This window comes from Sphaerodactylus townsendi, linkage group LG05 (genome assembly GCF_021028975.2).
Source record: "Sphaerodactylus townsendi isolate TG3544 linkage group LG05, MPM_Stown_v2.3, whole genome shotgun sequence".
Classification (NCBI taxonomy): domain Eukaryota; kingdom Metazoa; phylum Chordata; class Lepidosauria; order Squamata; family Sphaerodactylidae; genus Sphaerodactylus; species Sphaerodactylus townsendi.
Window position 1 is genome coordinate 23,194,284 of NC_059429.1, and position 17,619 is coordinate 23,211,902.

The 17,619-nt window shown below is 48.8% G+C and overlaps 1 protein-coding gene across 2 annotated transcripts in view; it reads right to left on the reverse strand.

Annotated features, from left to right (window-relative positions):
* Positions 1 to 1,817: 1,817 nt before the first annotated feature.
* The window catches only part of KIAA1614 (KIAA1614 ortholog), a 60,502-nt gene continuing 44,700 nt past the window's right edge, over positions 1,818 to 17,619 (reverse strand). For both annotated transcript variants that reach the window (XM_048497973.1, XM_048497974.1), the window contains exons 9-10: positions 16,653 to 16,837; positions 1,818 to 4,417 (exon numbers count right to left, since the gene is read on the reverse strand). In XM_048497973.1, coding sequence (XP_048353930.1) covers positions 4,224 to 4,417; positions 16,653 to 16,837 — 379 coding nt within the window. In that variant the 3' untranslated portion in view covers positions 1,818 to 4,223. The remainder of the gene's footprint in view (positions 4,418 to 16,652; positions 16,838 to 17,619) is intronic.

Consider the following 17,619-nt stretch of genomic DNA (forward strand, 5'->3'; position numbering starts at 1 on the left):
GAAGGGGAGAAAAGGCCAACTGGCCAAAATACATAATAAAGTAGCAGTTTAAGGAGACTTCAGGGTCCCTCTCTCACCTACTAACAATCACAGAGCAAAGGTTGTGACACCCTTTTGACCAGGTCAGGTCATTCTTACCTCTTCAGACCCAAAGAGAGCAATCTGCACTCAACATCCAGGGCGCAGTTTCTCCGCTATGCTCTCCAGGGTATTTTGATGAGACCATCAGGGCACTGATAAGCCCATTGAGAAATATAGGATATGATTCTGCTGCAGTCTCATCCGGTAGATTATTAGTCAACTGATGGTAGGATGTAGATTAGGTTAAGTCTGCTTGTTCTTTGCAAATCATATGCAATCTTTTAGTACATCTGATCTCTGGACACCACACGTATCCTGTAGGCTTCAACCTCAGCCAATTCCCTGTCTGGTCAGAGAGCGGCTATGGAATTCCCAGACTGTGTTGCATGGGTGTCAAACTCGCGGCCCTCCAGATGTTATGGACTACAATTCCCATCATCTGCTGCCAGCATGCTGGCAGGGGATGATGGGAACTGTAGTCCATAACATCTGGAGGGCCGCAAGTTTGACACCTGTGGTGTTTAGCCTATGCTTGATAAAGGTTATCCCAGGAGAAAAAGGAACTTCCTTTTTTCCCCTAAGGACAACTCTTAAGGTGAGCACTCAGCAATGAAATCTGCCCTGAGGCTTCGCCCTCCCCCTGATGTACCCATTCATGCACATTCATGCCCTCCCCCTGATGTACCCATTCATGCCCTCCCCCTGATGTACCCATGGATTTTTGCAAGCCCACTTTTCTTCTTTTGTTGACTCATTATCTATGGCTTTCCAAATCAAGCCTGATAGATCCAGTTCAAACCCAATTTTGGCCCGTTGATGGTTTAGGCAAAAGGCCTCCACCAAGCTTGGGTAGAGCTCTAAGCTGCAGGCTTACCCAAGCTGGACCCAAGTCTCGCTGGGCTCAAACAGGCCCTTGACACTCCCTACCTGCATGGGGAGATCAGCTGGCCCCACTCCCAATCACCACATAGAGATGGGGGTGGGGGTGAGCCCAGCTTGCCCTGCTCCTGATGTCCACATGGAGACTGGGGGTAGGGTAAACTCTGCTTGTCAGCGTTCAACTGTGTTGGGGCATTTGGGATTGAGGTGTAGTTGCGAGGGGGGTGTAACCCCACAGTGTGCCCCTAGGACGTGGCACCCAGGGTACCTGCAACCCCATGCACCCCTAGCTATGCCACTGCACAGGGGAAGCCCTTTCTCTGGGCTGATCAAAATTTCACACCGCACATGCACAAATTGAGTAGAACCCACAATTTGCATCTGACTGTATGTCTAATTCAGGGTGCAGACACCTGAACCAGCCATCAGCCTCATCCCCCTGGCCCCTCCCATGGGTAAATGGGCTGCTGCTAAACAGTAGGAGACACAATTCTCTGAAGAACACAGGGAGCCACACGGTGCAGTTCCGAATCACAATCAAAGCACAGGTCTTCTTAAATTAAACGTCTCATATCAATTTGAGAAGGGTGGTGGTGGTTTTGAGTTGGAGATTTTCTGCCTGAAGCACAAAAACACCTTGAGCGACCTCTTCCCACTAGCTGCTCCTTTCCTTTCCCACTTGATTGGGAAAGGCCACAAAAAGTCCAGGATGACTGGATGGAAAGTCTCGACTTCCCCACAGGCTAAAGCCAAGAAATCCCCAACACTTCTTTTAATTCAGCCACTGATCTCACTTGGATACCAAGACATACAAAGCTGCTCTCCCACCAATGATTCAAGGCTGAGGACATGAAGGGTTTTTTTGTCCAAAAAATAATTTAATCAGCAAAACACAGTGATCGAGGCTAGAGAGGTCTCCCTAGCGCTATGGGGCCAGGCTGTATACACTGTACTGTTCCATCACAGCCGGCTCAGAGGAGGATCCTGGGCCTTGGAGGCTACTCAGAAAAAAAATATCTCCAAAGCGCAACACAACAAAGAACAATAGCACGTTTCACCCTGACAGCAAATTCAAGTCCAATTCTCACCAAGATAGATGGGCGTCAGATGTGTACACAGGGTTGCTGGCTGCAGCGGGAGGAATTGGGGTCCAGGAAGAGGCATGCCAGCATGTGACGGAATTTCTTCCACCAAACCAGAAGTGATGTTTTTGCACGGGGGGCTGCTCTTGGCTTGGAAGTCTCTCGCTGGGGTTGCCTAAGTTGGCTGTCACTTGATTCCACTTTACACACACAACATTCTGTTTGTAAAACTAGATTCAATCATGGTTGAACTACAGAGTTTTGGGCAAATCCTAGAGCGTCCTCCAGCATGATGATGTCATTTCTGGTTTGGCATTAGAAGTAGTGTCATATATTGGTGCTCCCCCCTCATTTTTTCTTCTACCATCCTATGAAGTGCCAGTGGGGATGGGGTGGGGTGGGGGGCGGAATACCCAGGAGACCATCTTGGGAGACCTGGCCCCCCAGCCACACAGCTTCCGTAGAGGCAAGAAACAGAATGCTCTTCCGTTCAAAAATTGCCCTCATAATGAGAAGAAGTTTGTCAAAGACAAGGCTTCCTGCCTGGTCTTCTCCCTGACATGCTAGCTTTCTACATACAGGAAATCACTTCTGTACGGAGAAGTATTTGACCAAAGGAATCTATGTCTGCAGTTTGAAGAGGGCACAGCCCAGGCACCTCAGTGAGAACTAGGCCATTGTCACAAGTTTGAAAGGGTGAGGAGAGAAGAGAATGAAGACATGAGAGCCAGATAAACTTTTAGTCTAGAACTGTAGGCCAAAACAACTGCTCAGTGAATCCAGAGGCAGTTTCCCAAAATGTGACTATAATCCTTCATCAGGAATGCATGTTTAATCCATAATCACAAGGCTCACAGGCTCTCAGATCTGGCCTGGGGGGCTGGGTGGGGGGCTGGGGGCATCACACGGAATATCTCCCCTTTCCAGACAGTGAACACCACTGAAAGAAACACTGCACAGAAATGGCTGCTGTTTGCCATACTGGGCTGCATCACTTATTTCTATAGCAGAGAGGATGGAGCTTGTGAAACCGGATTCAACTTTTATGGCTTTTTAATAATAACAAAGTTTTGCAAGGGTGTTGAAGGTCCATGAGGACTTCAGGAATTACCTAGAACCTCGGGAATTGTAGATTTGTACAGGGACTAAAAGGTTCTAGAATGCTGTCTCCAGCTCCTTAACAGGACACAACTCACATGGTTCCTTGGTTGGAAGCCACAGTATTCAAGGCAATGTATAGTTTAGACAAGTCCCATATTTGTGCAGAGGGAGAGTCAGAGTGGATCTACAAACCACAATTTGGGGCCAGACCCTATTTTAATGATGGGATACAGTTACCAGTTACCAACACAACCTCTCAACACTTGAAAACTTCTTGAAGAAAATACCTATTAGATACACATTCATACTTTTCTTTCTATTTACAGTAAACCAGGGATGTCCAACTTGGATGCTTTCAGATGTCTTCATGGACTATAATTTGATAAGCCCCTGCTGGGTTTACCATTCGGCCAAGTACTAAATAGGGCCTGATGGGAATTGTAGTCCATGAACATCTGAATTGCCAGGGTTGGACACCCCTGACCTAAACAGATGTGTTAGGGGACACGTAATTTGTTAGGGAGCAAAACTCGTTACCAAGAGCAAACTGTACCTTGAACGTCTCTATCAATTGTTTCAACCCACTATATGTTTCTGGCTGCTCAGAACGCAAATTTCAGATGATCCAGCACCTTTCAGAGTTTAAGGAAACGAGAAAAGCAGGGAGAGGCAATAACTATATCTAACCATCCAGGTTTGTTGCGTACTTTTTTCCTGTTGCTTCGTCCTACACGTTCGGGAGAAGACTACCAGTGCCAACGATCACTTGTTAATTGTCTTGGCCATGGACAGAAAGATCCGTGTTGTCTGCCAGAACCTTACATAAATTAAATATTTAGCACACGCCAGCTTGTGTTACAGCAGACCCCATAGGCTGGGCTACATCATTGCCACCCACATCCAAACCAGGAAGGCATTGAGAGAGAGAGAGTGAGAGAGAGAGAGAGAGAGAGGGAGGGAGAGAGAGAGGAGCTAGGCACTGCTCCAAGTCCCAGGCAGGCAGGCTCCTTTGCAACAAACGAGCAGTAAGAAGCTCTGGCGTCTGGAAAAACGCTGGCAAGCGCTCTCTCCAACACTCTGCTACCGCCGAACGGGCCGCTGCCTCAACACTCGCACTGAGAGGGTGTCTGCCCACAAGAGCTGCTCGTTGATGTGAGCCAATCCCAGCCCAGCCACCTTGATACCGTTCAGCTCCAGGATCTCATCTCCGACTCCCAGAAGCCCAGCGTAGAGTTTAGCTGTGCTCGCATCTGCCATCTCCTGCACGTAGATGCCTGCCGAGAGAAGGGCAGGGGGAGAAACGACAACATTTAGAGCTTGACAGTATGGGCAGTTTTCATCTTCTGATTGGGTTCCTCTAAGGCAGCATTGTGCTGGCCTCAGTTGATCGTGGTTTGAGCAATACAAAGCAGAGGCATAACCAGAAATGGTGGGGTGGGATGGATGTAAGGATTACTGGAATGTTAGATGTACTATAGAGATGTGAACACCCTGAGCTGCTGCTGCTGCTGCTGCTGCTGCTGCTGCTGCTGTTGTTACTATTATTATTACTACTACTACTACTACTACTACTACTACTACTACTACTACTACTACAACAACAACAACAACAATAATAATTTCACAGCTGCCAGATCTTTAGCTGGTTGTTGGTCTTCATTACATTATTATTGTTGTTGTTGTTGTTCTAGTAGTAGATTTCACAGCAACCAGCTAAAGATCTGGCAGCTGTGAAATCTACAACAACAACAACAACAACAACAACAACAACAACAACAACAACAACAACAATGTAATGAAGGCCGACAACCAGCTAAAGATTTGGCAGTTGTGAAATCTACAACAACAACAACAACAACAACAACAACAACAACAACAACAACGTGCTTTCAAGTTGCAACTTCCATCAACTTTGTCAGGTGCACTCTAATCTGGAGAACTGGGTTTGATTCCCCGCTCTGCCACTTGAGCTGTGGAGGCTTATCTGGTGAACCAGGTTAGCTTATGCATTCCAACACATGTCAGCTGGGTGACTTTGGGCTAGTCACAATTCTTCAGAGCTTTCTCAGCTTGACCCAAAAGGAAAAGTGGGGGATATAGATTTGAATAAACAAACAAACTTTGTTGGGCAGAGGAGTAGGGTGGCGTGACATCCACCCTGGCGTTTTCTTTCTTAAGTGTCTTATATTATGACACATGGAAAATGGGTCCAAATGGCTCTCTGGGTGGTAAAGGTTGCCGACCCCTGGCTTAGGATATACTTCTGCAAATGAAATGTTCATTGATAAAATATAATCCATAGTGGCAGGCAGAAAAAAAATGGATATAAGCAGGGTAAAGATGAGGACACTATTGGGGAATTACTCTGTAGCTCAAGGGGATCCATGTTTCAAAGGGCATATTCAGATGGAATGAATGCCACAGATCTGTGTCTTTAAAAGTTAAATTACAAGAATGCACAGACTTAGTTTGGATCAGGGTCCTGACGGAGGGAGGGGAGATGGGAGTTTAATGTTGCAGGAGCCCAGCTTTGATTAGGGAAACCATTCAGGGATCCAAATTGGGACTATGCACGATGGTCGCTGTCCCTTTACATGTGAAGGGAGATATATGATCTTTACCATGCTGAGCTGTGGCCAAGATCAGCCACCGAAGTCTCTAGCAGCTATATAGCCTGTAACAAAGATCGTGTACTTGCACAGGAGAGAGGGGACTTAAGTTGAACATAAGCAGTCCACGTGGAGCCTCTCCCTGTTTCTGTCTAGAGCTGCAACAGAGGCAAAACAACAACAACAAACAGTGGAAAAGACTTGAAATTGCCATACTAAATCTCTCATTGCTTTCATCCCTCTTTGGGTTTTCCCCCCAGATTTAAATAATTACTGTTGTTTCTCTGGGGTCACAGAATGTTTGCTTCTTAAGAATGAACCCTAGAGGATTGTCAGGAATTTTAGGAGAACCAAAGTACATTCAGGGCTGGCTGTTTGTTTCATCTCTGTTTCACTCCTTAAAGTGGAGCTCCATGTGGCAAGGGAAGTAGGATGGGTTGCCCCCAACTAGGGTTGTCAACAGGGCTGGAGAAAAACGCCCTGTCCCTTTAACGGAGGCTTAATGTGTAGCAATTGGCAGCTAAAACTTCTCATGGCATGGAGGTAAAGAACAAACCATTAAGCCTTTATTAAAATTAAAGATAATTTTTCACCAGAGCTAGTTGCAGCTAGGGATATCTGAGTAATGATAAAGAGGGGCTGAGGACATCACACGAAGGAGGTGGTAGATGGAATGCTGAAATGTTCTCTTGCAAGTTCCTGTTTAGGTCTTGGTTTTGGCTGGTTTTGGCTGACTACCTACAGGGTCCCCTGGCTTACAGTACTCACTCGGGCATTCCCCCACTAAGACCAGAGACTAATCCCACCTGCCAAAAAACAATTTGGCATGGCAAGAGGATGGGTGACATGTCAGGTGGCAGACACAAGGAAGCTTAAACCCCTCAACTTGTCCCTCAAAATCTTTCTCCTCCCCTTCCTGCGTGGCAGGTGGACTCTAATCTGGAGAACTGGGTTTGATTCCCCACTATATTCCCCATGCCATTTCCAACTATATCGCTCAGATGCCCACAGGCAAGATCTACTTGCTTCAACTCTCCCTTACAGACTAGCATAGCAACTCAGTAGACTCATTTTGTTGAAACATAACATTTTAAAAAAATATTGGGGATACAGAGAAATCCATATTAGATCTACCCTACTGAGAGCCAGCGTGGTGTAATGGTTAAGAGCAGGTGCACTCTAATCTGGAGAACTGGGTTTGATTCCCCGCTCTGCCACTTGAGCTGTGGAGGCTTATCTGGTGAACCAGGTTAGCTTGTGCATTCCAACACATGTCAGCTGGGTGACTTTGGGCTAGTCACAATTCTTCAGAGCTTTCTCAGCCCCACCCACCTCACGGGCTGTTTGTTGAGGGGAGGGATGGAAAGGAGCTTGTAAGCCCCATGGAGTCTCCTTACAGGAGAGAAAGGCGGGATATAAATCCAAACTCTTCTTCTTCTTCCTTTCAAGCAGAGCAAGGAAGCTCAGAGACAAAACGTCTGACTTGATTTGAGACGTCACATCAGTAAAGAAAGGCTGTTTTTCCTCTTTAAGGACAAAAGTGCTTGGGGGGGGGGGGCAAGAGGGAACCAGCGCAAGCACTGTAGTAATCAGTTTTGATGCACCATACCCCATCTGTGCCACCTCCCAGGGTGGAGACAGGAATCCAGGGAATTGCAATGAAAACAAATTCCAGGAATCAAGCGCTCCAGGCCAGGACAAGCAGCTGTCATCCTCATCACAAATATTGCAAAATTCTTGGGAGCCTGCCTGGGAAAAAGGACCTGGGAACATCTGTGATCAATTATTTCTTCACTCCAAGAGAGACTTAGCCTAAGAAGAGGCCGACCCTGGGGAATACAGAAGGACAGGGCCTTGGGGCAACTTCCCAAATCTGTTTCTCTAGGGGAGTCACAGCAGTGCACAGCATGACATGCCAAAGTGTGTGTGTGTGTGTGGGGGGGGGTGTCTGCAGAAGAGGGGGCTTGGGGACAGGCCTACATGTTGAGGAATACGGGGGAAACTGAACCGATCTCAACTTCTAACAACAGTTTGAATGTTCAAAGACCAGCCAAGCAACCACAAGCTCAATTCAGCCATCGCACCAACCTTTTCTTTCACGACAACTACTTCTGAATAATGAAAAATATCCTGAGCTGCTCTCCCAGCCCTCAAGATCCATTACCGGTACCAAGTTTTGTTCTAAGAAACAGAACATGGACTAGGAAGAGAACCAAAGATGACGTGAAGGAGCACAGAGAAAAATCCTATAAAAATGCAAAAGGTGTCTAGGTGTCCAGAGAAGATGGTTTTCGGTCTTTTCCTGGGTCTAAGGGCTGCCCAAGTTACTTTGCAGCAATGAGCTATCTGCTGGAGAAAGACTCCTGCCCCAAACCATGATCTAGAACACATACTACAGCCAGAGCAGCCAAACATTCAAGCAACCACCTTTCTGAGAGCTGCTGGTCGGGCTTTCCCCCCCAATCTGCTCAGCATTCCCACTTCTAGAGTCACAGCAGCAGTTGTAATGGTGCTTCACGTACCAAAATTTACACTTCCTTAACCATAATTTGATGTGACGTCTGCATGGAGCCACAGGGGTGCAAAGTGGGTGCCTGGAGACACTGCAAGGCAGAGTTGCTTCCCGTTCTCTGTGCCAAAGGCAGAAATGAGGGAGGGAGAGCCAACCTGGTATTAGACAAACTCAGGCTGAAGAAAGCCAGGAAAGCATCCCACTGTGGGACAAAAAGAAGAAGAGTTGGATTTACATCCCGCCTTTCTCTCCTGTAGGAAATTCAAAGGGGCTTACAAACTCCTTTCCCTTCCCCCCTCACAACAAACACCCTGTGAGGTAGGTGTGTGGGAGTGCACAGGCTAATCTGAATTCCCCAGATAAGACTCCACAGCTCAAGCGGCAGAGCGGGGAATCAAACCTGGTTCCTCCAGATTAGAGTAGACCTGCTCTTAATCACTATGCCACTGCTGCTTCTATTGAAAGCTTATACCCTGGAAATCTTGTTGGTCCTTATGGTACTACTAGACTTGAATCTTCTACTGCAGATCCAGTGTGGCGTACTGATTAAGAGCAGCGGACTCTAATCTGGATAACCAGGTTCGGTTTCCCTGCTCCTCCAAATGAAGCCTGCTGGGTGACCTTGGGCTAGTTGCAGTTCTCTCAGAACTCTCTCAGCCCCACCTATCTCACAAGGTGTCTGCTGAGGAGAGGGGAAGGGAAGGCAATTGTAAGCTGCCTTGAGGCTCAGTAAAGGTAGAGAAAAAGTGGGGTATGAAAATCAACGCTTCTTCAGCAGTGGCACAGTGGTTAAGAGCAGGTGTACTCTAACCTGGAGGAACCAGGTTTGATTCCCTGCTCTGCCGCTTGAGCTGTGGAGGCTTATCTGGGGAATTCAGATTGGCCTGTGCACTCCAACACACGCCAGCTGGGTGACCTTGGGCTAGTCACAGTTCTTCAGAGCTCTCTCAGCCCCACCTACCTCACAGGGTGTTTGTTGTGAGGGGGGAAGGGAAAGGAGATTGTAAGCCCCTTTGAGTCTCTTACAGGAGAGAAAGAGGGGATATAAATCCCTTCTTCTTCTTCTTCTTCTTCTTCTTCTTCTTCTTCTTCTTCTTCTTCTTCTTCTTCTTCTTCTTCTTCTTCTTCTTCTTCTTCTTCTTCTCCTTCTTCTTCTCCTTCTTCTTCTCCTTCTCCTTCTCCTCCTGCTCCTGCTCCTCTACCTGAAAGCATCCCATTGTGCCTCACAACAGACTTGAGGAGCCCTTATACTAACTAAGCAGTACCACACAACCCATTTTGGCCAAGAGGTGCTACGTGGCTTCTTTGCCAGGATACCTAGTGCCCCTATAATCCCACCCTTGGGTTAGAGCTAGCAGCAGTGAAGAGGGGTTGAATTCTCAATCCTGCAGTTACTCCTGGCAAATGAGGGCAAGCAACGATGGCCACACGGCAGAAGGCCTGTAAAGGATTCAATGGTGTTGATGGTGAAGTAACCTTGAGTACATTCCACAGCCCGGGCGACGGGCCAGCTGCATCGGCGGAGACTTTATCTTTGCGCGGGAGATGAGGACTCCGTTCCCATGGGAAGCAGGAAGGGGGATGGGGTGAATGGTGTTATAACCTGTGCTTCTGGCGGGAAGTGTCATTCCTGCCACTACGTGTACGTGAGCTTTCTAAGATGTCTTAATAAACGGACTTTGACATCCAAAAAGCCTTTTATTTCTGTTTTTTTTCTAAGGGAATTCCTTACATTGTGGCAGGAATCGTAATTCATCTATATATTCCTAGTGCAGTGGACCTCTGGTGTTCTGGACATGGAGAGGGCGGTTGATCAGCTGCCATTGCGGAATGCGCGGTAGCCCCTAAAGAGGGCTCCGACCTTTCCCTTCTGGATCTGGAGGAACCGGCAGGAGAACGGGTCTCGCTGGTGGTTTCTTTCCCGTCCCCGTACAAGCACGAAGTCTTCCCTTTACTCCGCTGGAACGAGGGACGTGACGCATCGACCATGGGGACTTTATGAGCCGTTTGGCTGTCTATGGATCGAAAGCCTGTGGATCGGATTCCCACCCGCTGCAGGGATTAAGCAAACCCTAGATGCAACCTGTCATGGAGGAGACGGGCCTGACCACCTTTCATGCGCAAACTCCAGGAATCCATTGAACCATTCCTGGACTCAGATTTTGGCGATGCTTCTAAAGAACCACCGTGGTACAGCACTGGGGCCCGTCCGAACTGGGCGATACTGGGACTAAACCTGGGATTGGGAGGTGGGTATCTCGTACCGCCTTCCAATCGGACCTCCCCTGATCCCGGGCTAGCGTAATTCCACTCCTGAGGTGCCTCCCGGGAGCCACCGGGTGGCTACGGTAAGTCTCCGGCGTCTCGCTTCCAGACGCACGGCGAGTCCTAAGAAAGCCTGCACTCCCAGCCGGATCTGTTCCCTCTCCCATCGAAGCGAGACCTTTGGGATGAGGAAGTATGCATCAAGTAGATGCCCAAGAAGCATGGACCCGGGAACGCCAGCTGGCGGGAGGAGGAACGGGCACAGTTGCAGCAAGAGCGGGGTAAACCTGCAGAGGGACCGGGAACGGCAACGCAAAGCAGTTCAGCCCGAAGCTGGACCGTACAAAGATGCGCTTCCAACGGCCAATATGCCCAGAATCTGTCAGTTCATGATAAAGTCCTGGAACACTCTAGACTGGATTTACAACGGTAACGCTAAAGCGTTTCGTGGCTCCTGCGCACGCAAAGTGAGCTCATACTGGAAGCCTTTAAACGGGACGAAACTGGCTAAATTGGAACGAAAGCTGCTCTGCATGGCGCACCAGGATGCATTGACCAGCAAGGGAGAGGGAGAGCTGGCTGGCGCTGGAGAGGGAGCTTGCTATGCAGACCAGGAAGCCCCCTGCTGGAGTCTATGCTGTTACTGATCACGGTATGCCAGGGGGGGGGGCTACTGCACCTGGGTCCTGCCACCCAAACGCCAGCGGCACCGCCAGCGCTCGCGATTCCGGCCCCCCTGCATAACAGCTGCCTGCCCAACCTGCTCAACTCGCGCAACCACTAGCCCCAGCAGGCGCTAAGAGCCGTGGAACGGGGCTACTATCGGCCCCCGATAACAGTCTGCTGGATGTAACGGCTTCTAAACTTCCCTACTTCATTTTGCAACTCAATGCCCACTTGGAAGACTATGATGATTTATACCGGTCTGAGCGCCATTAAAATACGGGACATCGGCTCAGTCCTGGATGGGGCAGCAGCCGAATTGCTCCGCGGACTCTTTTGGATTTGCAAGATGAAGACTCTCGCATCGTGCCCGTGATTCCTCCAAGCCTTAAGAGCTGGGCCTGCATCCAGGCGCTGAATGAAGCTATCCGCACTCATCAAAACTATCCAGCAAGGCAACCGCCTCGCTTGCAGAATTCTGCCCGTGAATTTGCGGGCGGCGGCTGCTCGACTTCCCTCCTGAGTGGCCTGAACGCATGAAATGCGTAATACTGGATGCTGTGGACGGTAAGCTGGGCGCGGAAATCGTAAGCTTTTAATTCGGGTTCCTCGTATCATTGCAGATTGGATCCAGTTGGGGTCCCAGGTATTCGCTTGGAATACGCTCAGGCCGGAGGCCGCCCACGCCTAAAACCCACCACTGTGCCCACTCGCCAAAGCCCAGCCGCCTCTACCGAAACCACCTTCCTGGAACGCCGCCGACCGATTGTGTTCTTTACTCGCGGAGGGCCAGGCCATCTAGTCAGCCAACTGTCCCAAGAAACAAAAACCAACCGCTCCAGCTACGCCAGCACTCCATCTGCCAAGCCACCACGCAGATCGGGGCCGCCTCCGGACGGGTTCGCTCTAAAGCTGTGTCATCGAAGGCTAACCAGAGGAGGGGGAAGCAGCTGTTTGCCTTTCTTCAGCCCCCCCATGGACATGGGCCCCACTTCCCGATCGCTGGCAGTGAAGGCAGCCCCATTACCGTCCAAGCGCTTCTGGCCAACCCCCGCTTAACACGCCCGCATTATAGCCTCGGCCCTTGTGGATTCTGGCTGCTCCCACTGCTTAATGCGGCCCCAGGTGGCGGAGGAGCTAGGTCTGGACCAAATTCCCCTGGTTAAGCTCATACCATTCACCCAAATGGACGGTAGCCCCCTCGGAAACGGCGCGGACCGGCCTATAGTTCAAAACAACACAGCCGGTTCCTCTCCGCTATACCGACCATTGGGAGAAAAATAAATTAGTTTTATTTTACGCCAGTGGCCAAACATTCCATAGTTTTGGGCATGCCATGGTTATTGTTACATGAACCAAAGTTCATTTGGAAAGAACGGATCTTAGAATTCACTGACCCTCCCCTGCGGTGAACACATGAAGTGGGGAAACCTAACTTCTCCGGACACCCTCCTTGGCTTCTTCAGCGATTGCTCCCGATTCCCATTAAGTATCCCACCTGCGTATCATGATCTAGCCAGAGTTTTTCAGGAGAAAGAATGCGATCAGTTGCCACCCCACAGAGACACTGACTGCAAAATCGTGATACAAATCAGGGGCGCAACTGCCTAAAGGTAGAATTCCACCGCGATGAGTTCTAATGAGGGAGAAGGAACTTCGTGCCTTCTTGGACAAGAACCTCGCTCGCTGGTTCATAATGGGCGGGCTACCAAACATACACGCCAAGCTCCCGCTTTGTTTGAAAGAAAGATGGGTCCCTACGGGCCGCATTTCTTTTCTCGCTGCTTCTCTTTTACAGTCCATTTTTTTTCCCCGGGAAAACCAACAAACTGGTTGACGCTGGCTCTCGCCAGCCTACCCTGGGAGGGGGGTGGAGCTGCCTTTACGAGACATTCCACGCACTGTTCTCTCCTCCCAGCTGGGGCTGGCTGTTCCCGATCTCAAACGCTCCACCTCCTCCTCCACCATTTCTAGTCTCTTGCCTCTCCTTTCCCGCGGGAACTTGAGGAGGCTGGTCAAACGAGCCTCCAGCGGAAGAAAGCGACTCCCCAACGCGTTTATGTTTGTCATTGAGGTAAATGTTGGTACGTGCCTCCAAGCAGGTTCTTTGAAGCTTGCCACGATGCCCGCCTTCGGGCTAAGACATTTTGGCTTGAAACTGCATTTGGCCCGCCGGCAGTTCGTTTAATGCGCAAGGACATTGGAGAGGCATACATTAAGGGTTGCTCGGCTTGTGCGGTAGCCAAAACTATCTCCGGGAAAAGCCCCATGGGCGGCTGAAACCTCTCTCCGGTGGCCTCCCGCCCTTGGGAAGTCATCTCCATGGATTTTATTACAGATTTGCCCGAAAGTTTGGCAACACGGTTTTGTGGGTGGTGGTAGACTTATTTTCTAAACAAGCCCATTTTAATTTTAATATGTGCTTCCATCCCTCCCATTCTTAAATTGGCACGGCTGTTCATTCAACATGTTTACCGCCTCCATTCCTAAGGTGGTCTCCCACCGCCCCCAACCCATTTCAAAGTTCTGCCATGCGTTTTTAGTTGTTAGCTACCCGGCCGCCGCCGCCCTCTACCATCGCTCAAAGTGACGTATGATGGAGAGAACCAACAGAACCCTCGAGCAGTATTTACGCCAGTTTAACTAACTACCACCAAGACAATTGGCGCGAAGCTTATTCCGCTTATGAGCACGCCTATAACAATGCGGTTCCTATAGTACAAAGAAAACCCTTGAAATTGGTCATTCTTCCACAAGGTTGCCACATCCACCACAGCTTTGGACCCCTCCAGAGTTTCAAATTAATGGATTTCATCCCTAGCTTGGATGGAAAACGGTCCAGACCGCCTTACAACAGTTGCTAAAGACTCCCAAAAGCTGCAAGCGGATAAGCACCGCTCGGATTTCCCTCATGCAGGGCTCTTGGGTGTATTTATCTACAAAAAAATCTCAGAGACGCGGTATAAATTCCTTCCAAACTTGGCAAAAGATCTGTGGGACCTTTTCAGATTACTAAAGTGATTAATGATGTCACTGTCTGCTTAGATTTCCAGTTCTAACTCTCTTAGTAACATTCATCCTGTCTCTCCATTCCAGCTTTCACTAAGGAGGCTCCCCGCTTCCGATGCTCTGGCACGACCTACCGGAGAGGCCCCAATCGACTATTATTGATGGTCGCCAGCACCAATGAAATTGACGCTATCCTGGACTCTCGCTTTAATCGCGAACGCTTTGTAACATTTAGTCTCTTGGGTGGGGTATTCCTCTGGGTATAATCAATGGTTTTATTTCGGTAAATATTGACGCCCCTATATTTCTGCTTTCCAACTGCCTTTCCAAGACATAAACCTGGGGGGGAGGGGCCTTCTTTAAGGGAGGCGGAGTGTAAAGGATTCAATGGTGTTGATGGTGAAGTAACCTTGAGTACATTCCACAGCCCGGGCGACGGGCCAGCTGCATCGGCGGAGACTTTATCTTGCTGAGATGAGGGACTCTGCTCCCATGGGAAGGAAGGGGGATGGGGTGAATGGTGTTATAACCTGTGCTTCTGGCGGGAAGTGTCATTCCTGCCACTACGTGTACGTGAGCTTTCTAAAGATGCCCCAACGAATTCATTCTCTCTGCTTCTATGGAATTCCTTACAAGGCCCCAGTTACGTTGAGCTTGAGGGCATCTTGCAAATTTTTAGAATGGGGGGTAGGAGCCATCACAATACAGCTGCCGACCGGAAGTTGAGGCCAATCTCAAAGTGCTTGAGGTTGCAAGTCAAGCATCCTCCTCTGAAGGAGGAAGCCACTTCTGAATGGGTGCTCCCTGCTGCAATTAAAGTGATACCTCTGGGGGTTTTCTGATGCACCTCCTGCTCCATTACTTTGGGGGGAAATGGTTTGTTGAAGAAGAAACTGGGACCAAGAACCCCATCATGGGGCGCTGTGATGGCTGTGTTGGCACCATGTTTTGGGACGAAGCTTATGAGGTCACAGTTTCCCTCTCTTATGAATCTCACGAGGAAGATATCACCATATCTAAATACTTTATCGAGGTTTTCTTCACATGGTAGGGGGAAGGTGTTGTTGGGCAGCCATTAGGACCTTTGGGGGGAAATCAACAAAATGACACCCTGGAGATTGGGCAAAAGGTATTTCAGAAGATGTCGATTCCTTTCTGTTAAAATTCTTGAGGATAATAGCCGGATTGCCTAAATGTGTGTCGGGTATAGGCATTGGGGAAAATTTGCATTCTTTCGTCAAATTAGCAGCTTGGTTAGATGTGTTTAGACTCAGGATTAAGAGTCTACTTAATTATGGATCTGGGCTCCTCCTCAGTCTACGAGAAGACTTCTTTTAGAGTAACTGGAAGAGGCTGGTTGATCAAAGATCGGAATGGTTAGGGTTCTGCTTTCTTATTATCTGTGAGAATGATAGAGCGGTCTTGGCACAAGTTAAAAAGCTGTTATTAAAGTTGGATTTCAGAAGTACAAATCTGTGAGCGAGAAGAGTGCGTTCTGTTCCCTGTACTGGATTAGAATCTCCGGTAACCCTTCTGGCATATTTAGAATCTTTGACAATTCCCAGATCCAGTAGTTTCTGTTGGCTGCCAGATTATACGCTGTGCCATTGCCTGAATTAAAAGGCCAGTTTGCAGGAGTTCTTTTTTCAAGACGTCGGTGCTTTTGTAGCACAGGGAAGACAGACACCTTGACTCACTTTATCTTCAGTAAATAAAGGGCAATCAGAGTCTAAGAGAGATGGATAACCTCCTTGTTAGAGGATGAATTTATGATCAATTATTATTTTTCCCCTTTCTTTTGCAGGGTAATGATCTGAATATTACTAAGTCCTTGGCGTCTCGTCTTTTAGTAATTCAGCATTAAATAAAAATTAAAAAATATTTTATAATTAGTGTGGCCTTAGGAGAGAGAAAAGGGAGATTTTTACAATCCTGTAGTCTCCTGTAAGGAGACTCAATGGGGCTCACAATCCCCTTTCTCTTCCCCCACCCCCACAACAAACACCCTGTGAGGCAGTTGGGGCTGAGAGCACTCCAAAGAACTGAGACTAGCCCAAGGTCACCCAGCTGGCGTGTGTTGGGAGTGCACAGGCTAATCTGGTTCACTATATAAGCCTCCGCAGCTCAAGTGGCAAAGCGGGAAATCAAACCCGGTTCTCCAGATTAGAGTGCACCAGCTCTTAACCACTACACCACGCTGGTGCTGTTAGTGTGGTTAAGATTAAGGGCTATGGCCAATAAAGCCACACTATGTATATGGTATTATAAGGTACTTGGGGGAGGCAAGCAGGTTGGAATGCAATACAAAATCAGAAAAACAAATACTAGTTTGCATTTGAGGGGGGAGAAGGTCATGTTATTGGGAAGCAGATCTACACTGACAACTCCATAAGAGACTGTAACGTAACACTCCTTTTCAAGATTCCAGGCCATTGGCGACAAGTAACACACCTGTATCAGGGCGGCCGTTTCCGGAGGCAACACGGAATCCAAAGGTACCCTGTGGGGACCGCAGCAGTTCTAGCTGGCTGGTTCCATCAGGGAAGACCTCTACCACCCGTCCAACAGTTCTCACCAAGTTGGGGGAGCCAATGTCTTCTACGCTGAGGGAACGCCTGGGATGAGTACCCGCTTTCCTGGAAAAAAAATGAGCCAGACTGTAAACAAAGACTCTTCAAGAGCTGAAACAAGAGCGCAGGCAAGTTGGAACTCTACATAGTTAACTCTGTAAGAATCAAAGAATCAAGCTTCTGAGCATCAGTTTTAAAGAACAGTAAGCCCTTATTATTATAAAGAAACACACTAAAAGGAAAAGGCAACATCCAGGGCTTCAGGGTAAATATTGCATTCTGATCGGATGCACCGGACCTCCCCGCGGTTGGGGGCCTCCGTAAGAGGCTTGGGGTGAAGCGGGCTCATGGCACATGCCGTGGAGGCCTCTGCAATCGAGCCTGACACCCCAGCAGGTGGCCCAGTACCTTCTCTGTCCTCCCCAATATGGATTGGGGTTGGCGCTGGGGTTCAGCCATGGGTGCTGACCGCCTGCTCAGATGTGCTCCTCTTGCTTGCCCAGCTTCTGCCTCAATAAAAAGGGCTGCAGCCCATTTTAATTCCAAGACGTGTCCTGTGGTTATTCACCAGATGAAACCTCTGCACATCTGGGCACAAATAACGGCACTAGAGTCAACTAGGATGTTTACTTGGAAAAGTTCCAGTGTGTTCAGTGAAGTTTAAAAGGACTTACCTACACAATACACCGACCTCAGGTGAGGTCCAGATCTGCCACAAGGACCATTGTCAAACATGCACTTGTGAGGTCCTTGCTGGGAACTCAATTCCCAGGTGTGCATAGGCACAGGATACCTAGCCCTCCCCCTCCCTTGTCATTTTCACCACCCAAAATGGCCTTGAGGGATGT